Below are 21,113 nucleotides of genomic sequence, written 5' to 3'. Positions count from 1 at the left end.
CCACCGCCTGTGCAGCCTCCCGAGACAGAAAAGGGGCTCGCACGGAGTCAGCGCACAGGACTTTATAAACAGCGGCCAACGCCTGCCCACCTCCACCAGGCTGGCACCCTCAGCTGAGGCAGAGAGCAGCCTGGGCGCCCACCGCCCGACAGTCACCGACAAGCCCGCCTGGCAAAAGCCCCTCAGCCTCGGCCTCCTTCCTCAGTTGCCTCCCAAAGGGGCCCGAGCTGGGGCTGGGGCAGGCAGGGGGGCGTTGGGGTGGCTGTACCCTCCTCTGCAGAGGGGACAAGAGCAGGAGCCCAGCGCTTGCTGGACAGGCCAGGGAGCAGCGCGTCAGTGCTTGAGGGGTGAGTCCAGGCCCTGGGGATGGGACAACGCGGGTGACGCCAGGGCCCCGGGGCCGCGGGAGAAGCCTTTGTTCTTGCCAAGGCGGCTGCAGGCTGGAGGCTTCGCATTGCCGGGTCCGGGGCTGGGGGAGCCGGCGATCGCCGGCCCGAGGCCCTGGCGAGCGGAGGTCTTTCCCAAGAGCTCCTTGAACACGGAGTCCATGGTCTGTGTCACGGCCTAGAGGAGAGAAGAGAAAGGGAGGGCATCTGTTGGGAGCCGCCCCACCTGCCCTGCCCGGTTTCTCTTCTGTCACTTTCGGCGTGGCCGTCACAGCTGCCTCTGGGGACAACAATTCCTCAGCTCAGCCCTGAAGCGGGGACCCCTTCGGTCGAGGCCCAGATCTCCCCTCTTCCTCTCATACCCACTGTCTCCCTGGCCTCCCGGACGGTGCCCACCCGCACCCCACCCGGCCCTGCCCGCCGCACGCCTCCCCTGGGGTCTCCCGGCTGCCCTACCCCACCCTTACCCCTTGGCTCCGGCCCCTCGGGCATTTGCGTCTGTGTGGCCCAGCTCCCTGCCTTGCCCCCGGACTCCTAGGCCTGGCCACGGGGCCACAGCTGGCACGCAGCCAGTCCCCGCTCTCACCTTGTCTACCTCCACGTATCGCTCTGGGGAGGTGGGGACCAAGCAGTGCCGCCTGTGCCCAGCGGGACCCCCGGGTGTGCCCAGAGGGGCGTCAGGTGGGGTGCATGGCTCTGGCCTGCAGGGGACGGACAGTGAGCCTGGCGGCACCTCCTCCCGTGCCAGGGCACGGCCAAGGCAGGGGGAACAGCAAGGCTGGCCCGGTGGGTCCCTCCTGCCCTCCTCTGGCGTCCCTCAGCCGGACGGCCCTCCCCCACCGGGCCCCTGTCCACGCGGCCACAGTCAGACCCCCGCCCCTTCTGACCAGGCGTGGCACTCGGCTCCCCAGCCGCAGTGCTCAGGCCGAGGTGAGCGAGGGGGGCCACCACGGCGAGTCCTCCCGAGGAACCACCTTTTCCTTGCTCACCGGTGGGCAAATTCTGTGGCCGGGAGGACACCTGGACTGCTCAGCAGCTCCCCCGTAGCCTGTGGCCCCTGGCCGGCGGCGTGCTTCTCTGCACTGGGGTCAGAGAGACAGCCTGTTGGGAGCGCCCATTCCGGGGGCAGGCCCCGGGGGGCCGGCGGGCTGGGGAAGCGGGGACTCGGGGCAGGGGACGAGCCGAAAAGCTGGCTGAGCGAGAGGCGGCCCACTCACCCTGCGGGCAGCGTGATGTACTTGTGCGGGATGAGTCCCCGGGTGCCCGCGCGCTCGCCCCGCCACCAGTCGCCTGAGGCCCGCTCGAGCAGCCGCAGCACATCCCCGCGCTGGAAGCTCAGCTCCTGGGCCGTGCGGCCCGTGTAGGCGAAGCAGGCCACGGCCTCCACGGCCCCCTCCAGGTCTGGGGAGAAAAGGGGGTCCGAGCTGGGAGGCGGAGCAGGCGGGCGCCCGGGGGGCCGGGCCCTCCTCGTCTCGCAGCTCCCTCACTCACCGTCCTCCTGGGCCGGGGTCCCTGCTTCCAGCTCCGGCTCGTTCTCCCCCGCCAGGCCCTCCAGGTGGGCGTCCCTGAGGTCAGAGGGAGGCGTCTGAGTAGGTGAGGGGGTTCCCCGGTGCTCGGCCCCCGAGCCCGAGCCGGGCCCGCCAAGAGCCTACCCCAGGCAGCTGGTAGAAGGCGGCGCCATGCACTTCTCATAGACGGGGCCGGGCACCAGGCTCACGGGCGGGAAAACCCGCGATGGCTGCACGATGAGCGTCTGCACCAGCTGGTTCACCCGGCCCTGCAGGGCCACCGGGTCCTGCCCCGCGGGCACAGGCAGCAGTGTCGGCCCAAAGCACACGGCCAGGTTGTAGGGGTCCATCATGTTCTCGTCGCTGTACTGAGCCAGGCTGGGGAGCACACACGGGTCACGGGCAGGGAGCTCCCCGCCCGGTGTCCCCTGCACCCCCACGGGCAGCCCTCCTCGTCCCCTAAGGAGCACTCACTGGTTGAGGAAGGTGAAGAGGTAACGCAGGACCACCAGCACGGGTCTGGGCAGCCGGGCCAGCAGTTGGCTCACGAGCTCCACCCGCTCCGCCACGGCCTCCAGCTCTGCGGCCCAGGCCACCGCCCGAGGAGAGGAGCGCGTGAGTGTGACCACGGCCGCCACCGGAGAGCGGCCCCTGCCCCCCACCCCCCAGCCGGCCTCAGGCCCCGGCCTCACCTGCAGAAGCCAGCAGGTCCGCGAACAGGTCCGGCGGGAAGAGCGGGGGGTCCAGGCTCCGGAAGTAGAGCTTCAGCACCCCAGCCACGGAGTCCAGGTCGTGGGCCGTACAGCCTTCCACCAGTGGGTCCTCCCCTGAGGGTGACCGAGGGAGCAGAAGGCCGATCGCAGCGGCTCTAGCTAGCCCCCACGCCCACCCCATCCTGCCGGTCCCTACCTCTCTCGAAAGCGTCGCGGATCTCTGAGACCCGGAGCTGGGCACCTGACACCCGGAAGATGCCCTCGTGCTGCAGGCCTGAGGGAGGATGAGAGCGGACGGGTGCTGAGTCCCGCCCCCCACCCCGCCAGGCTCCGGTGCCGGGTGCCGGGCGCCAGGCCGGCAGTAGGAGGGCCCGGGGGTGGCTTACCATTCAGGTTAATGAAGCGGACACAGCTCTCCACCACCAGGGGCACGGGCTGGCCTGAGCTCTGGGAACAGAGAGGGTGTTCACGTCACTGTCCCTCCTTGTCATCTGCTCACTTGTATTTGCTCTTAACGATCCATTATGGCTATCGGCAACGACGTGTGGCACGCGGTTTGTGAGAGTCGCTCCCACGTGTCTGATATCCCTGGGGCCATTCTAGGCCTTACACTGTTTGCTGCTTAAAGTTGGCCGGTAAAAGTGCAACCAGATTCTCTACGTTGACCTGGAATCAGGTGACATTGCAAAACTCACATTTGTTCACTTAAGTAGCCCCCTGCTTCTTTTCAATACGTACAAAGTGCGTCATCACGTCATAAAAAAGGCTAGTGCTGTTTCTTCTTTTCAGACCTTTCTCGCCTCCCTCATTTCACTTTCTAGGGTCCCCAGTACCGTGCTAGCCAGAAGTGGGGCTTGTGGGCTCAACTCGTTGCGCATCCCCGCCCGAGGCTTTCTGTAGGTGGCTGATACTAGTGAAAGATGTTCCCTTCCATCAGTGGAGGCCGGACAAGGCCCATCCAAGAAGGGACAGTTGACCGGTCATCGGCAACGGAGGACACGGGAGCCCCGGGCTGGACAGAAACCAACATGCAGGGGAGGGCCTGAGCACAGCTGCACTGTGAGGCAGGGCCAGTACCTGGATAAACTTCTCCATGTCTCCCCCGAAGAGTTTCTGGTTATACTGGGAGCTGGGGCGGGGCTGGCGGCTCTTCTGGAGTTTTCTCTGTGTGTACTGGGTCCTGGGGGGCAACGGAAGCTGGCTCGGAGGGGAGGGGGCATGGAGAACAGGATGTCCCGCCCCCTAGCCGAGGCAAACGGGGCCCTGGAGCCCGCGAGGTATTCCAGAACCCGATGGGCAAAGTGGAAAATTGAAGCCGTGGGACAATGCGCAGCAGAGGTGGGCCGCAAGGAGGCGGGGTGCGGACACTGAAGCCTGGCCCCCGCGGCACAGCAACTCCTCCGAAGCAGCCCCGAGTGAAGCACTCACCGAGACGCCTCCCACTCCTCCTTGTCACCTGGGGAGGAGAAAACATCGCTGTGCGTCTTGGGCCAGCAGGTCCTCAATGCACCGCACAGAGAAAGGCATGGCCCGAAGGTCAAGGGTGGTGGCCAGATAGGGACCGGGACCCTTGCCCGGCTAGCCCCTGCATGCCGACCAACCTCTCCGGGCAGAGAGGAACGTGGGCTGGCTGGGGTTCCCGGGCAGGAAGGCTGAGGGCAGGTGCCACTCCTGGCCCTGGGGGTGGGGAGGAAGCGGCCAAGGGCCGGACGGGGACCCACCTCGCTGAATGGCCTCCTGCAGTTTCTCATGCTTGGCCTGCAGCTTGGCGAGGATGCTTCGTCCACTCAGGTACTCCTGGAGCTTCTGGGAAGCCCCGAGAAGAGCCCAGAGTTGTAATCCCTGCTCCGGGCCCTTCCAGCGCCCTGCCTCTGCCCCTGCCCCTGCGCCCCCGGGGCCGCACCGTGATGTAGAAGGTCTCAGTCTCCTGCTGCTGGCCCCGCCTCCGGCCAGCCTGCCGAGAACCCGGATCCGAGCTGGTGGACTTGAGGGACTCGGTGGAGGGGCTGGCTTGGAAAGAGTCAAGCACGTCCCCATCTTCCGACGCCACCACCTCCAGTAAGGCCTGCAGCGTGGCCTTCAGAGTCTTGCTCACCTAAGGAGAGGACGGCACCAGGGGAGGAAGCAATGGGGCACAACCGAGGGACAGGAAGTCCAAGTCGGAAGGGAAGGGGAGGGGAGGCCATGGCCACCTGGCTCCACGTCTTCAGTCCCGAGTCCCCACCGGAGCGCGCATACCTCCTCCGTCTCGATGGTCTGTCGGTCCAGGCGGCTCTGGATATTCTGGGCCCTGGGCAGGATCTCGTCCCGCAGTTCTATTTCCACCTGGATCTCAGCCACCTGTGTGGGGCAGCGTCCAGGGCACTGAGGGCTGAGCCTGGGGACAGAAAGCTCAGACGTGGAAGTGGGGCTGGGCAGCGGGCGCGAGGGAGGCATGCACGTTTCCTCTGCCTCGGCGGCTGCTGTCCAGAACCACCGATCCACGCGCCGTGATACACCCGCTCCGGAAGACGTTAAGGGCCCCTCCCCAAGAGACAGGAGCACGCATGTGTGAAGACGCTGGGGGCAGCACTCCTTGTAACAGCCCCCAGACAGGAGCAGCCCGAGCATGTACCAGCAGATGAAAGGGTAAGCAAGTGTGTCACATCCGTACAGTGTAATGTCACTCAAGCCACAAAAACGAACGGTGTCCTGGCTGCCCCACGCTATGATGCAGGTGAGCCCGGAAGACATTCTGCTAAGTGAAAGAAGCCAGACAGAAAAGGCACATGTCGTATGCTTCCGTGTGCATACAATTCCAGAAGAGGCAAATCCACAGAGACAGAAAGCAGATGAGCAAGGGGCGCCTGGGTGGCTCAGTCGGTTGAGCGTCCGACTCTTGATTTCAGCTCAGGTCACGATCTCATAGTTTGCGAGTTCGAGCCCCGTGTCGGGCTCTGCGCTGGCGGTACAGACCTGCTTGGGATTCTCTCTCCCCCTCTCTTTCTGCCCCTACCCTGCTCTCTTGCATACTCTCTCTCCCCAAAATAAATAAACATTAAAAAAAAAACACATCATAAAGAGAATGGAAAGTTACACAGTGAGATGAGTGGGTGCCAGGGACTGGGGAGTGACTGCTTAATGAGTCCAAGGTTTCTTTTTAGGAGTGAACGTGTTTTGGAAGGAGATAGTGGTGATGGTTGCGTAACTCTGCATATATTCTAGAACCCACTGAATTGCACACTTTAAATGGGTAGATGACATAGTATGCGGCTCATACCTCAATAAAGCAGTTCATTATTTCTTTAAGTTTATTTATTTTGAGACAGGGCAGTGGGGAGCAGAGAGAGAGGGAGACAGAGAGAATGTCAGGCAATCCTCTGCACTGTCAGCACTGAGCCCAATGCAGGGCTCAAAGTCATGAGCCATGAGATCGTGACCTGAGCCGAAGTCGGACGCTCAACCGACTGAGCCACCCAGGCACCCCCTGGAAGAGATTTGCACACTTGTGTTCACCGCAGGAGGACTCACAGCAACCAAAAGGAGGAACCAACCCAAGTGTCTATCAACGGATGAATTGATAAGCAAAATGTGATCTGTCCACAAAATATAACATTATTCAGCCTTAAAAAGAAAGGAGGGGCTCAGTCCTGGGTGGCTCAGTCCATTAAGCGTCCGACTTTGGCTCAGGTCATGATCTCACCATTCATGAGTTCGAGCCCCACGTCAGGCTCGGTGCTGACAGCTCAGAGCCTGAAGCCTGCTTCAGATTCTGTGTCCCCCTCTCTCTGTTCCTCCCCTGCTCGCACTCTGTCTGTCTCTCTCTCTCTCTCTCTCTCTCTCAAAAATAAATAAAGATTAAAAAAAATTAAAAAAGAAAAAAAAAGAAAGGAGATCCTAGGTGGCTCAGTCGGTTAAGCACCAGGCTCTTGATTTTGGCTTAGGTCACGATCGCACAGTTCATGGAATCGAGCCCCAAATTGTACTCTGCGGAGACAACACAGAGCCTCCTTGGGATTCTCGGCCTCTCTCTCTCTGTCCCTCCCCAGCTCGAGCTCTTTCTCTCTCTCTCAAAATAAACATTTGAAAGAAAGAAAGAAAGAAAGAAAGAAAGAAAGAAGAAAGAAAGAAAGAAAGAAAGAAAGAAAGAAAGAAAGAAAGGAAGAAAGAAAGGTAGGGCACCTGAGTGGCTCAGTCAGTTGGGCGTCCTACTTGGGCTCAGGTCATGATCTCATGGTTCATGAGTTCAGGCCCCATATTGGACTCACTGCTGACAATGCAGAGTTCGCTTCAGATCCTCTGTTCCCCTCTCTCTGCTCCTCCCCCGCTTGTGCTCTCTCTCAAAAAAAAAGGAAGGAGTTGCTGTCACAGGCTACAACATGGATGAGCCTTGAGGACGCTATGCTGAATGAAACCAGCAAGTCACAATAGACAAATACAGTATGATTTCACTTGTGTGAGTGATCTAGAGTAGTCTAGAGCTAGACCTAAATTCACAGAGACAGGAAGTAGGATGGTGGGCACGGAGGGGGGGGTTGGGGAAGGGGGAGTTAGTGTCTAATCAGGACAGAGTGTGGTTTGGGAAGATGGAAAAGTTCTGGAGACATGAGTTCCAGCCCCACATTGGGTGTAGAAATTATTTAAAAATACACACACACACACACACACACACACACACACACATTTAAAGTGGTAAATTTCATGTATATTTTACCATAAAAATAAAATTTAAAAAGTCTATTCAGGCCCTAGGGAACACTGACGTTAGAAGACCCTCGCTCAAACCCATACAATTAGCAGCAAACTAGAGATCTGCCCTCTAGAAAGGATAAATCAGAGGGATTCTGGACTTAGGGACAGTAGTCACTGCCAAAGAAGGGGACAAAACTTCCTAGTGATGAGAAAGAATAAAGCAGCCACTGCCATCTGGAGCTGCCCAGATGGGACTGGGTGTTATCCTACTGAACATAAGGAATGTCACAGAGCATCAACATCACACAAGGTCCCTCTGTGACCACGATAGGGGAAGACCAAAGCAAGACCACCCCATCATGACATGTGAGGGCAGACCAAAACAAGAACTCTGTCCCAGCCACAAAAATGGCCAAACCTCCCTCTGTTTGGGCTACTACGAGTAACGGCTGCCTTCGCGTCCCTTCATCCCCCACCCCACCCCCACCTCTTGCCTCCCAGATAAGATTTATGAACACCTCCGATCAGAGTTACCCCTGCTTCCTCACAGTATCTAGGCCAGAGCTGAGTCCCTCCCCCAAATCCCCTAAACTCAGCCCCAGTCCTACTGACCCTTTCTAGCACCCTCTTACCAGGACACCTGCCAGCTCCCCACCATGGAGGTCTCCCTCAAAGTAATGGTCTGAGTCCCTGAGGGGAAGCCCTCTGTTGACAAGCTCTGTTTGTGCACATCACATATCTTTAAAAAATTTTTTTTATTATTTATTTTTGAGAGAGCGCAGGTCGGGGAGGGGCAGAGAAAGAGGCAGACAGAATCCCAAGCAGGCCCCAAGCTGTCGGCACAGAGCGCACCTCAGGGCTTGAACTCACGAACCGTGAGATCATGACTCGAGCTGAAACCAAGAGTGGACGCTTAACCCACTGAGCATGTCAACTACCTAATCCACCCCTCAGTGCTTCCTCTTAAATATGAACTGATGGCCAAGAATTGCCAGCCATGTGAGGGAAGCTCTAAAATGAAAGAGAAAGATGAAAGCAAGCTTTTTTAAAAACTGCAAGAACAAAGAAATTGCAGGGAGCAGAGAAAAATGTCAAGAAAACAAAAATGAACATTTCAGAATGATTGGAGATGATATTATATCCGTGAAACAAGAACAAAGGGTTATTTTAAATTGGAATTTGGACAACAAAACAGAACTCTTAGAAACAAAAACTGTGAAAGTAAATTGCTTTAAAAAGTCAACAAGGGGTTGAAGAAATCACTAAGGAAGCAGAATTAAAAGGAATAGAGATTGGGGAATAGGAAAGAGAAAAGATAAGAAAATTAGAGAACCAACCCATGGAGTCCAGCAACCAGTTACAAGAATCCCTGAAAGTGAGAGAAAAGTTAAGAAGTTAAGTTAAAAAGTTAAGAAGAGGAAGTGATCGAAGGGATAATATGAGCCCCAAACCTAAGGACACACGATTTTACAGTGACAGCACCCAGCAGTTGTCCAGCAGGGAGAAGGAAACAGGATCCCCAAAGAACATCATTGTACAATTTTACAAGGGGGGAAGAGACTCCTAAAAGCTTCGGGGAGAAAACTTGCAGGCCACACACAAGTATCAGAAATCAGAATGGCATCGGGTTTCTCACCTAAGCACTGAAATCCTAGAGCGATGCCCTTACCAGTCTAAGGGGAAAATTATTTTCAACTCTGAATTCTATATCCAGCTAAACTACCGATCGACTTCAAGGATAGAATCCAGGCATTTTCAGACAAGCGGAGTCACAGATTGCCCGCGGGGGCGGGGGGCGGGGGGGCGGAGGAGGGCAGAGGGTGAGGAGAGGGTGGCGGGGCTGAGCACTAGCCGGCCCTGGGAGGAAGTCGGCAGAAAAGCAACTAGCAGGCTGCTGTGCAGTTGAACACAGGGAGGGCAGCCCCAGAAGCAACAGCCAGAACACTGGGAGGTGGCTGTTTCTGGGGAGTGGAATCGGGAACGGAAAGGGTGAGTCAGAGAACTGCTATGTGGCATCGTAAGCCTTGAGTAACATTTGACGTTTTCAACTGTGACTCGGGTCAAAATACAGAGTAAACAGCTAACAGCTCCGTGTAACCCCAGGCCGTTCAGTGCCCTCCAGGATAAACTGGTAGAGGAAAAAATAGCTCAGAGACCAAGGAAAAGACGCTAGCTATATTCTACTGCTGCTTTGGTTCATTTCCCCTCAACCTTGAATTACGAAACGTCAAAGCACGCAGAACATCTGGAAGAGGAGTATATGGACAGCCATATGCCCACCTAGTACCTGTGTCAACCTGGTGATCTTTTTGCTGTGTTTGTCCTGGTGCGGACGCATGCGTTCATTGGCTGAACTGCAGAAGTGAGCGGCACAAGTTTGCTCGCTTCAAACGCAAGCGGCCAAACTTACGGGGAGCCTCGTTTGCCTCGAGGACATTGAATGAGGGCTGAGCAATCAGCTGCGTGCAGGAGTTGCGACTCCCGAGCCAAGTGGAACTCATCTGACTGGACCACTGTGACAACAGAGACCAGAGAGCACAGAGCCCTTTGCCTCGCTGCTTGGCGCATGAGGGGCAGGCGCCGTGACCCTCACCTCATCTCCCTCGTGGGGCTGGTAGTCGAAACGCAGCGGGGGACAGAAGGCGACTGCGTGCACCTCCAGAACCTTGGCCTTGTCCCCTGGAGGATCTAGGGCCTCCACCGCCTCTTCCAGGCTGCCGAGACCCTGCATCTGGGAGGCCTGGGTGCGGGTCTCGGCAGCCGTGTAGCTCCGGAGCACCTGGCCCAGGGCTAAGTGGAATCCTGTGTCACAGCACTGGGGAGGAAGCAAGAACGCGGCTCAGGGTGGGCCCCGGGGCACGGGGCACCGGGCGCAGCCTGCCCGCCTGGCACTCACATCCATGAGATCCAAGACGTCGTGCAAGTAGTAGTTGCTGACGGCAGCATTGACGCTGGCCAGGCTGAGCAGGTACTCGTTGCGAGCCTTTGTGCACTTGACTTTATGCTCCAAGAACTTGGCCTGACGCTGCTCAAGACCGCACAAGTACACCAGGGTCACCTACTCGGCCAGCCGGCCCCCATCTCAGGCCTTCCCTGGGATCTCCACCTCCACACCCCATCTGCGTGCGGACCTCTGCCCCTGATGTCCCACAGGGCCCTCAAACGAATGGCCCAGAAGTCGCAATGTCCTCCCCTGCCCCACCCCGTGACGCATGAACTCGGGCCGGCAACCCCAGGTGCGCCTCAGCTCCTCCTGGCTCGGGGCCTCCCCATCCTTTCAGGGGCCACCTCAAACGCTCTCTCCCCGCACGTTGGCCAATCACCCATGCCACGCGTCCTCTTGCCCCTCTGCAACCTGCTGGCCCCGTGCGAGGCCGGGTGGCTGGGTGGGCGGACAGCCTCGGGAGCACCAAAGCTCTCTTGACTCCAGCTGGGTAGGGGAGAGCTGGGAGCACAGGGCAGACTGTTCTCCTGCCCCCGCGTCTACCACCCCAGCTTGAGGAGCCGTCCAAAGCCAGGAGAGCTGACCGGAGCTCCGTGGCTGTCCTCTCCCCAGTCCGACGTTCCCCATCCACACACCACCTCCCGGCAGGCCCCAGTGAGGGCCAGGGACTCGCAGGGACAAAGGCCAGAACCGGAGCCTTCGAAGACGGGCGCCCTCCAGACCCACCTTCTCCACCAGCCGCCCTCCCTTCTTGAGGGAGCTCTTGCGGACAGGGCCCGCCTCATTGGTGGCCGTGGCGGCGGTGGCGGCGGTGCGGCCCGCCCGCTTCTCCTCTTGCCGCTCAGCCTCCCGGAGCTTGGCCTCGGCATTGACGCTCTCCATGTGGTACACGTGGTACGTCTTCTTGGCCTGCAGGGAGGAGCGAGGCCAAGCCGCCCTGCTGAAGGCCACGGCCACAGCCAGGCCGCCCCGTCCTCCCCCCCCACCCCCACCCGGGGCCATCTGGGATTCAGACCCGGGAGGTAGCCAATCCCGCGTGAGCGCTCAGCCTAACCACCCTGTGCCCAGAGCAGAGAGAGAGGGCTGTGCTCTCGGTCCCCAAACCCCAGGTCTGTCCCGGCCTCTCGATCCTCTGATCCTTGAGCCCGGCTTGGGGAGATGTGATATGATGGCTTCCCTGTGCCCGGGGGCGGGCCCTGCCCTGTCCTCACCGTCTGAAGCTCCGACACCACCTCCAGGAGCTCCTCCTGCAGCTGCTGCTCCAGATCCTTGGTCTGAGGACGAGAATGTGACCACAGCACTGCCCCAGCACAGCAGCTGCAGACCCGGGGGCGGGGGGGGGGGCGGGGGGGGGGTGCTGACAGCGGCACTCAAGGCTCCACCTGGCTCCCCGGGCCTGGCGCCCAGCCCACCCGGCCCCGCCCCCCCTAGACCCTGAGGCCGTCCACACCTCCCTTGCTGCGTGCCTGCCCGGGGCGAAGGCCTTACCTTCTTGACTATGCGCCCCACATCCTCCGCGATGTGACTCAGGCGCTGGGCCAGGGGCCCGGCCAGCACCTCGCTGAGGGTGGCGCTCTCCCGGCTCTGCTGCCGCGTATGCTGCAGCAACACGGCCCAGCAGTGCAGGGGCGACAGCAGGGACGGCTCCTTCCTGGGGCAGAGGGGCACTCAGACCGGGAGCGGGGGGGGAGGCGGGCTTCGGGCTCTACCGTGGCCACCCCACCCCTCGAGTACCCACCGGAAGCTTTGGTGCTCCCGGCCGCCGCCCCCCAGGCGGCCACCTCGGCTGGAGAAGCGCTCGGCCAGTTTGTCCAGGCCCCGGGAGTACTCCAGCTCCACCTCGGCGCGCCGCCGCATGAACTCGGCCAGCTCCTGCAGCAGGTCCCGCCGCAGCTCGCCCTGCAGCTCCAGGCAGCGCAGCTGCTCGCTCAGCTGCCAGCGCATCTCTGCGAGGGACCGTGGCTCAGGCCCGGCCACGGCCTGAGCGCCCCCCCCCCCACCGTGGCTGCCCCCCAGACGGAGGGGGGGGGGGGGAAGGACACTGGCCCTCCGGCGGGGGGCACGCTGGGCTCAGGGCAGTCCGGGGTGGGGAGGGGGAAGGGGCCTCTGGGCTAAGGCTAAAGGGAACCAGCCAGGCCCAAGCAGTTGAAGAACAGGAAGGCTGTTGCGGGCAGACGGGCAGCGGGGCCGATCCGGGGTGGTGGGAACCTGTCGCGACGGTGGGAACCCACAGCTGCCCCAGTGCCATCTGGCCCTGTCCCTAGCCAGGTGCCTTTCAACTGGGCTTCTCGTCACTCCGTGGTTCCTGGAAAGCCCCTGAGCTGTGCGTCCTGCCACTTCCTGCCCTTCGGGAGCCCCGGACCCCAGGCAGGGTGGCGGCCGCGCCGGGGCAAGGCTGCCGTGGCGCTCTGCCGAACCTGCGGCGAACTTGTGGCCACCAGTGGCCTCAGTGGCCGGGAAGCGTGCCCTTGGCCCCTCACGGGGAAAGGGCAGCCCCCTCGGCGGGGCCAATGGCCAGAGCAAGCTGGCTGGGGCTGACAAGGGAAAGGGACTGAGGGAGTTGGCCTGCTTTCGGTCTCCAGTTTCCACCCCCGGCACCCACCCACAGGGCACCCCACCCCCACCTCCTGGCAGAGGCGCCACGCCCAGGGCCCCCACACCGCTGGCTTTTGACACCTTATCGCGGGCTTGATTTGGCAACACTGCTCTCGCCACGAAAGCAAAGATCCGCCTGAATGACACACTTAACCTGCTACAAACACCTTCTGCCACCCACCGGGCGCCCAGGTGGGCATGGGGGCTCCCGGGTCACAAGTCCCGGCCCGGGCTTCAGGCAAAAGGGTCGCCCACTTATTTATCTCCGTCCGTGTGCCCAGGGAGGGACATTAATCGATTTCTCCATTCCACAGAATGTTGATTACATACCCAGTCTGTGCCAGGCATGTTCCAGACGCGGAGACAGTGTGACAGAGGGCTGACCAAGTGCTTGCCCTCACAAAGCCAGGATGGGAAAGGGGGTGCAGATCACAAGGGGCCACACACATACTAGAACGTCCAGGAGCACGGGGTGCTGAGGAGGCAAACCCAGCAAGGTGAGAGCAGAGCTGGAGGTGAGGGCAGGGAGGGGTCCTTCTAGAGGGGGGCCAGGAACTGAAGGAGGTGACACAGGGGGCGTGGGCCGTTGGAACCAGGGTGGCTGGAGCAAGCCGTGGGCACACGCAGATGGCACAGGGCCCGTGGTCAGGGAAGGACTTCCAGCCAGTCACCGAGAGAGAGAGGAGACACAGCAGCCGAGCACCACGGTCCGGCTCCCCCTGGGCTGCCATGGGGAGGCCAGGCAGAGGTCAGGTGACCTCTCCGGTGGTGGAGAGAAAGTGCCCAGCTCCAGTGGCAGCTCCAGAGCTGCTCTAGGCAGAAGACAGCGAGGCCTCAGACCAGGGAGCAGGTGAGGGAGGAGGTGAGAAGCAGCAGGGGCCCAGGTCCACTGAAGAAACTGCCCTGCAAACAGCTCAGCGCCTGTCCTCCTTGCATTTGTGTCCTGCCAGTGACTTCCCAGGGGCCGTGGGCGTGGCGCCGCCTCCGTGGGTACCGCTTGCCGGCATCCCCATCTCCTTGTCTGCTCTCCCTTTAGAGAAGGTGTCTTTCTTTCTTTTTCTTTCTTTCTTTTTCTTTCTTTCTTTCTTTCTTCCTTTCTTTCTTTTAATTTTTATTTATTTGAGAGAGAGGGAGAATGAGCAGGGAAGGAGCAGAGAGAGAGGGAGACCCAGAGTCCGAAGCAGGCTCCAGGCTCCGAGCTGTCGGCACAGAGCCCGACACGGGGCTCGAACCCACGAACCAAGAGATCATGACTTGAGCCGAACTCAGATGGTGGGGGGGTGCTTCCTGACAGGAAAGCCGCTGCAGAGCAGGGCAGGGCTGAGTGACCCAGTCCACTCACACCCTCTGAGGCCGGGCTCCAGCGGCTGGCTCTCCGCTCCAGGCGCCAGGGGGAGCGGGCTCTACGCCACCTGCAATCTGGGGATTCGTCACCGAATCAGGGCAACATTTTTGAGATCAAAGTGAATCTCATTTCATTCCAAGAAAGATCTGAAATGTCCCCACTCACCTCACCTTCCTCTGGTGTCTGCCCCGCCCTCCCAGAGCACCAGGTCCCTGGAGACCAATTACAACCGAACAGTGCTGAACAAAACAGCACGCCGGCCGGCTTCATTTTTTCTTCAGGGCAGCCGTGCCTCGGTTAGATACGCTGGTTGTGTCGAGTAGACCGGGGACTGAGCATCACCTGAACGCAGCGAGCTGGTGCCCAGTCCCCGGCCTCGGCCGGCACTCTCCAGCTCTCAGATCTCAGCTCAAATGCACTCATCATCAACCCTTTCCCGACCTCCTCCCAATCTAGCTCTGGCCCTCCTCCCACCCCCTTCCTCCACCTCTGTGCTCTCCCCTTTTAGAGTGGCCAGCATCATTCTGGAGCCTAATCGTGTTAGAGGACGTTTGCTGTCTGAGGGCAGGGACTGGTTCTCTTTTGCTCAGCGCTGTATTCCCAGGGCCTGGGACAGAAAAGCTGCGTGCAAAACAGCTGTGGAAGGGAAGGATGGAATCCACATAGGCCTGAATTGCAGAGCTGAGCCTCAGGCCCCACCAGCACTTCCTGTGAGCAAGGCATACGGTCTCACTTCTGCTGACCGAAACCACGACTGTGCTGACCTTTCACAATTTAGGGTGTCAAGACAGTGATCCTGTTTTTTTTTTTCAGCATGGTAAAAAGTTTTTTTGGGGGGAGGATGGGTTTATAAGCTAAAGTCACTGGAGGCCTTGCTCAAATACCCAATTTTTCGGTGTGAATTAACCGACCCATATTTGCTGACTGAAGAGTTTCCAAAGCCCTTCAGCCTCCTGACGTTTTGGGGAAACGGGTTGGGGGGTCATTCTCTCCACCTGCCGAGCTGGCACGCCCTGCAAAGTCACCTCAAGTTGGCTCCGGGCAGCAAGAGCTACCAGAGGGGAGGACCCAGGCACACTTTGGCGGAAACTGCTCGCATTGGTTAATTGCGGTGGAACCTGCATCTCTGGGTTGGAAGGAATTTCAAAGGTCATCTCCGTGTCCCTCGGAGGAACCGTGACCATGTGCAAGGCACTTCTCCCTGAGGTTCGGTTTCCTTCGTCGGGAAAACAGAGCGATTGAGAGTCATATATGGAGGGTCACACATCTGAAGACACGGGGAAATTTTAGGGCCCCAACTTGGATTGCTACCTGCTTTCCTTCGCAAGAGTCACGGTGCCCTGAGTAAGACCGACAGCAAATTTGCAAAGCTGATTTGCATGAGATTTGCACAAAGTGTTTCTCAGAACCCAAGGAAGTCCACCCTCAGAAGGCTTCGAAGCTGGCCCCGCTATATCTCTAAGTGCCGGTTTCATCCTCAGACAGCGGCCCTCAACTCTGAGCCACCTCGGTGCCCACCAGAGGGCCAAAAACTGGTTTCAAGGCAAAGCCATCGCTACTCCAGCCACCTAGGCACGCAGACTCCCTTACCTCGGCCTCCCCAGCAAAACTGAGGTGTTCGATTTCACTGTGGCTAGAATGCCACTTTCAAGGGGCCCCCTTCCCTCCTCGGGCTCCTTGGGTGAGGTGCAGGGGGACCCAAGGAGGGCAGAGCGACCAAAGGAAGGGAGGGAAGAAGGAAGGGGGAACAGCCCGCGGTTGAGGCCAAGGGGAGGCGGAGAGGCGGGCAAGAGGCTCGGGCTCCCTCCCTCAACCCCCTCCGGAGGTCGCGGGGGGGGGGGGGGGGGGGGGAAGGGGGGGCTGGGGGGGGGGGCCGGGGAGCGGAGCAGCGGGCCCTGGGCCAGCGGCGGGACTTTTCCGGGTCTCCGCAAGGGAACCAGGCCCGCAGCGCCCAGCGCCCTCTCACCTTTGACTTGCGCCTCATACTCGGCCTGCGGCCCCCGCTCCCGGCGCAGCTTCCCATGCGCGGCCATGGCTTCCGGGCGGCCGCGCCGTCGAGCCCCGCTGCTCCCACGCGGCCGCGAGCGGGCCGGGCGCCGGGACCTGGGGCTCTGCAGCCAGCACCCTGCTCTGGCTCCGCCTCGCCCCGCCCCTCCCCCTCCCCACGGCTCCCGGGGCGGGGCGCCCCCCCCCTCCCCTGCCTGGCGCCACCCGCGAGGGGTTCCTGCCTGGCAGGGTCCCGCTACGGCTGGACCTTGCTGCCCCCTCGTGCTGAGCGCTGGGCACACACCTGGGCTGCCCGTGCCCAATGCTCGGCTGCCAGGCAGCCAGGGCCAGTGTGAGGGCCTCAACGTTCCAGGAAGCTGGCAGCCCCCAGAAGCTGTCTGCTCACCGCGGCCCAACCACACCCTTCACAGCACGGCCCCGGGGCCCTCAATGCCGGTGGGCAGCGCTACCGTAGCTGCTCCGGGCCCTGGACGCCCCTGGGTCACCTGTTTCCCCCAGACTCCCAGGACATCAGATGGGACCTACCCATCTCCACTGCCAGCCCTGAGAGATAAGTGTATGCCTGGAGAGGCTGGTGGGAAGTTCCCAGGGTGGGTGGGGGAAGGAAAGTCAGCGCCAGAGAACAGAACCTCGGCCATTGTTCCCTCGGGCCACCCCCCCCCCCCCCCCCCCCGCCCTTGTTTGGAGGAGAGCAGGGTTTGGCTAAGGTTCCCCTTCAGCTCAACCCCATAGGGAGGAACAAGCCTCATTTCCCCATAGGTAGTTACCACTTCCTACCACTTCCTGCTGCCGGAAGACACTCTTGTGCGTCCCCCACCCCAGCTTGCACCTGCCCTGTTTTAGGCTTGGGGCTGGCGGGGTTCAGCCGTCCTCTTCCCCCCTCAGAGCAAGGCCTTAGCAAGCCTGAGGGCAAATCTTGGGGCCTCCCTTCTCCGGGAGTGCTGGAGTTTCCCTCTACCCCTCTCTACCAACTGGAAGCCCAAGGGCAACAGAGTTTCTCCAGTAAATTGGGAAGGCAGGGTGCAGGTGGCAGTTGACAAACCGGAGTAGACAACGGTCTCCAGTTGGGAGGGAGGGAAATCCCCAGGGTAAAGATGGTGGGAGAGGGGCGAGGCAGTGAGGCTCCAGACTTGTGCCCGGGGAGGCAGGCCTGTAGGCACCAGGGCAAGGAGTCCAGGCACGCATGTGTGTGCATGGATGTCAAAGTCAGGCTGTGTGCAAATGTGGGCACATATGACCTCGACCTACAGCTCTGGGAGGAAGGGGAGGCTGTGCAGGTACTTCCCGCCTTTAAACTATGAGCAGTTCTTTTGCCCAGAAGGGGAAAACATACCTCCTCAGCTCCCTGCCCACCCACCCCAACTCCCGCCCAGTACCCAGGACCTTCTCTAAGACACCACGTGTCCATGGGGTCTGGGGCCGGAAGCCCTGGGAGCCGGCCAGACACCAGCAGGCCAGGACCTGGGCTCCCAGCAGCCGGTCTCAGCAGTACCACTGTTTGAGTCCTCCTACGAGGCAGGCGAGCCCCGTCCAGAGGCATGCACGGGCACTCCCACCCCCAAACCTGCTCCTGTGTCAGGGACCCATGCCCTCATCAGCTAACCCCAACACACCTCGCCCCCTACGCTCCATCTGAGCCCTGACTGGTCCCTCAATGTCCCTCACCCACGCAGCAGAGCCATGCACGGAGCTCAAGCCCACAGGAAACTGCTGTGAACTGGCTTCAGCCCCTACTTTCAAATAGATGGACCAGAAGGAGATGAAATCAACGGGGAGACTGTTACAGCTATCCACGTCAGAGCGAGAATACACAAGGGCATGAATCAGGCAGTGGAGGTCCCATATGAAGATGCTGTGAGGCCCCTATTTTCCTACAAGCCTGCTTTCCAGAAGTGTAAGAATGGGGGTTTCAGGGGCACCTGGGGGGTGCAGTCGGCTGAGCGTCTGACTTTGGCTACAGTCATGATCTCACCACGCGGGAGTTCGAGCCCCACATCGGGCTCTCAGCTATCAGTGTGGAGTGCGCTCCGGTTCCTGTCTCCCTCTCCCTCTCTCTCTCTGGCCCTCCCCAGCTCGTACTTTCGGTCTCAAAAATAAATAAAAACAAGGGTGCCTGGGTGGCTCAGTCAGCTGAGTGTCTGACTTCAGCTTAGGTCATGATCTTATGGTCTGTGAGTTGGAGCCCCACATCAGACTCTGTGCCGGCAACTCAGAGCCTGGAGCCTGCTTAGGATTCTGCGTCTCCCTCTCTCTCTGCCCCTCCCCTGTTCACATTCTGTCTCTCTCTCTCTCAAAAATAAACATTAAAAAAATTTTTTTAATAAAAAAAATAGAATGCGGGCTTCAGAGGGGCGCCTGGCTGGCTCAGTCGGAAGAGCATGCAACTCGTGATCTCAGGGTAGTGAGTTCAAGCCCCACGTTGGGCGTAGAGATTACTAAAAGAATGAGAAAAATAATTTTGGGGTGCCCAGGTGGCTCTGTCAATTGGGCGTCAGACTCTTGGTTTCGGCTCAGGTCATGATCTCCGGGTTGGTGAGTTCAAGCCACGCCTCAGCTTCCAGCTGATGGTGTGAAGCCTACTTGGGATTCTCTTTCTCTCCCTCTCTTCCCCTTCCCTAACTCATGCTTGCGCAAGCTCTCTCTCAAGATAAATAAACTTAAAAAAAAAAAAGTTTGGGGGCTTCAAGGGTCAAGGTTGTGCACCCAGTCTGTGTACAGGTTCATCGCTTGGGGAGTCGTCCCCGGAGCCCACCCCTAGGCACACAGCGAGGAGGTAAGGCGGAGGGGCGGGGGGGGGGGGGGGGGGGGGCGGCTTTGCCTCCCTCGGCCTTCCAGCCTCAGCTCGGCTCCGCAAGCCGGCACAGAGGCGGCCCCTCCCAGAGGCGGGCGCTGCACAGACGCGGGAAGTGCTGGGCCCCAAGGGCCACTCGGGCCTGCGGCTTCCCCTCTCCCCTCCCCGCCCCCGCCGCGGCCCCCACCTCCGCCCAGGAAATCCGACCGCCTGGGGGCAGCCCAGCGTCTACTCGCCGCCGGGGACGCAGGGCGCGGAGGGCAGAGGGCGGTCCAGGTCCCTAGGGGCGGGCCCAGGGAGGGAGGAGAGCGCAGCTCGGCGCCGTGTGAGCGTCCGCGGGCTCCCTCCCACCCGCGCCGGGGCGCGGCCGTCGCAGCGCGCATGCCCGCCCCGCCGCGGGAAGTCCGGCCCCGCCGCCGCCCGACCAGTCAGAAGCCCTGGGAAAGAAGCCCGCCGCGGCTTGCGAAGCGGAAGGGACTGACGCCAGACGCGCGGGGCGGGGCGGGGCCCCGCCTCCCGACCCTACGGCGAGCGGGCGAGCCGGCGGGCTTGCGCAGGCGCACTGTTCCGCCCTCCCCCTCTCCAGTCGCCGCTTCTCAGGCGGCCTGCGGGTCACGTGCCAGGCGCCGGCCAAAGAGAGAACCGAGCTCCCGCCGCCCGCTGGCGAATTACTCAGCCTAGCAGGGGCGCGGCGGACCATCTGCAGTGGCAGGCGCGTGAAGTATGGTGACAGCTCTGGAGTGTTGGGCTCCGCTGGGAGGTGGGCAGCCCGGGCACGGCCTGGCCAGGGACTAACAGCAGCAAGTGATAGTGCCGCCGCCAGAGGGAAGGACAGGGACAGAGGCACAGGAGCAAATCTTAGGGTTGGAGTAAAGCCATGAAAAACGGAGGACTTACGGAAACAGACCCAGAAATGCAGAGCACAAACTGCTGGTTGCCAGAGAGGAAGGGATGGGCGGGAAGGGCCAAACGGGGGAAAGGGAGTGGGAGATCCAGGCTTCTAGTTCCGAAGCGAGGAAGTCAGGGACTAAAAGGCGCAGCCTAGGGAAGATAGGCAGTGGTACTGTGACAGCACTGTATGGCGACACATGGTAGCTGTGCTTGTGAGCACAGCGTAATGTATACACTTGTGGAGTCACTGTTGTACGCCTGAAATTAATGCAACATTTGCGAACCACAATAAAAAAAAAAAAAGAGGGCTTATATTCTCCAGGAAATGATATGATCCATTTGTGAAAAGCCAGAGGGGCGCCTGGGGGGGGGGCTCAGTGGATTTAGCGTCTCTTGATTTCAGCTCAGGTCATGATCTCAGGGTTCATGGGTTCCAGCCCTGAGTCGGTTCTGCACTTACAGCATGGAGCCTGCTTAGGATTCACTCTCTCCCTCTCTGCTCCTCCCGTGCTCACGCTATCCCCTGCCTCTCAAAAATAAATAAACATTAAAAAAATCATAGAATACACAACACAAAGAGGGAAATAAACCCTGGACTATAGTTAATAACGTTTGGATATTGGCTCATCAACTGTAACAAAAACAACATTTAATACAAAATATTAATAATAGGGGAAACCGGGGGGTGGGGGGAGAGGCGACACGGGAACTGCACTGCCAGCTCAGTTTTGTATACCTAACACTCTACTAACAATAGTCTGTTTACTTGCAAATTAAAGCTTAGGTTATGGAGTACATTCCACAGGAGTGATGGTGGTGGTAGGTGGTCAGTGGTCGAACACACAGGACTTGCCAACCTTCTGGATGGCAGGGGAGGGAGGAATCCAGCACAGTTGCCAGGGCTCAGGGCATTACCAGGTAGGGCAGCAACAGAGAAGCCCAGTGAGCAGCTGGACTTTACGCATCAGGAGCCCGGCAAGGGAGCAGTAGAGCAGGGCTCAGGAGGCAGAGCGCCTGCCTCCCCGGCAGGGACTGGCTTCCAGAAGTCCGGGGTCTCCCTTCCCTGGACCCATAGGGGCCGAGAGCCATCAGACTTGGGAGCCCCGCCTCCAAACCCCCGACAGAGCTCTTTCCTTCTACTTGGGCTTGGCAGGACGCACCACGCCAAAAGGCTTTGAGGTCCACATCCCGGGACACAGAGGGACCGGGGAGAGGCAGCCCCCGCCCCCAAGGTGCACACTAGCACACGTGAACTCCCCAAG

General features: G+C 60.1%; 1 protein-coding gene across 2 annotated transcripts; it reads right to left on the bottom strand.

Annotated features, from left to right (window-relative positions):
- Nucleotides 1-47: 47 nt before the first annotated feature.
- Nucleotides 48-16,286, bottom strand: ARHGAP4 (Rho GTPase activating protein 4). Of its 2 annotated transcripts, XM_053891442.1 has the most exons (22): nucleotides 16,129-16,284; nucleotides 11,961-12,168; nucleotides 11,711-11,873; nucleotides 11,434-11,496; nucleotides 10,949-11,131; nucleotides 10,175-10,303; nucleotides 9,872-10,093; nucleotides 4,846-4,947; nucleotides 4,511-4,702; nucleotides 4,329-4,413; nucleotides 4,036-4,063; nucleotides 3,685-3,787; nucleotides 2,994-3,054; nucleotides 2,804-2,881; nucleotides 2,587-2,721; nucleotides 2,369-2,474; nucleotides 2,039-2,272; nucleotides 1,878-1,951; nucleotides 1,604-1,787; nucleotides 1,376-1,468; nucleotides 973-1,087; nucleotides 48-564 (listed from the first exon to the last, which is right to left on the bottom strand). In XM_053891442.1, the coding sequence occupies exons 1-22, from the start codon at nucleotides 16,193-16,195 to the stop codon at nucleotides 334-336; spliced, it is 2,856 nt and encodes a 951-aa protein (XP_053747417.1). In that variant the 5' UTR covers nucleotides 16,196-16,284; the 3' UTR covers nucleotides 48-333. The 2 variants fall into 2 exon arrangements, with proteins under 2 accessions (XP_053747417.1, XP_053747418.1); XM_053891443.1 differs by lacking the exon at nucleotides 973-1,087 and having other exon boundaries at nucleotides 447-564; nucleotides 16,129-16,286.
- Between the last annotated feature and the right edge of the window lie 4,827 nt (nucleotides 16,287-21,113).

Source organism: Panthera pardus, unplaced genomic scaffold (genome assembly GCF_024362965.1).
Source record: "Panthera pardus isolate Hobbes unplaced genomic scaffold, ASM2436296v1 HiC_scaffold_27, whole genome shotgun sequence".
Classification (NCBI taxonomy): Eukaryota; Metazoa; Chordata; class Mammalia; order Carnivora; family Felidae; genus Panthera; species Panthera pardus.
This window is presented reverse-complemented; position numbering and strand designations above follow the sequence as displayed.

What these genes read in the sequence shown, in the direction of transcription:
- ARHGAP4 (XM_053891442.1), bottom strand. Translation starts at nt 16,195, where the DNA reads ATGGCCGCGCATGGGAAGCTGCGCCGGGAGCGGGGGCCGCAGGCCGAG. An exon ending in GAGGAGTGGGAGGCGTCTCG is followed by an intron (nt 3,788 to 4,035) that starts GTGAGTGCTTCA and finishes GTTGCCCCCCAG; the next exon opens with GACCCAGTACACACAGAGAA. An exon ending in CCGCTTCATTAACCTGAATG is followed by an intron (nt 2,882 to 2,993) that starts GTAAGCCACCCC and finishes ATCCTCCCTCAG; the next exon opens with GCCTGCAGCACGAGGGCATC.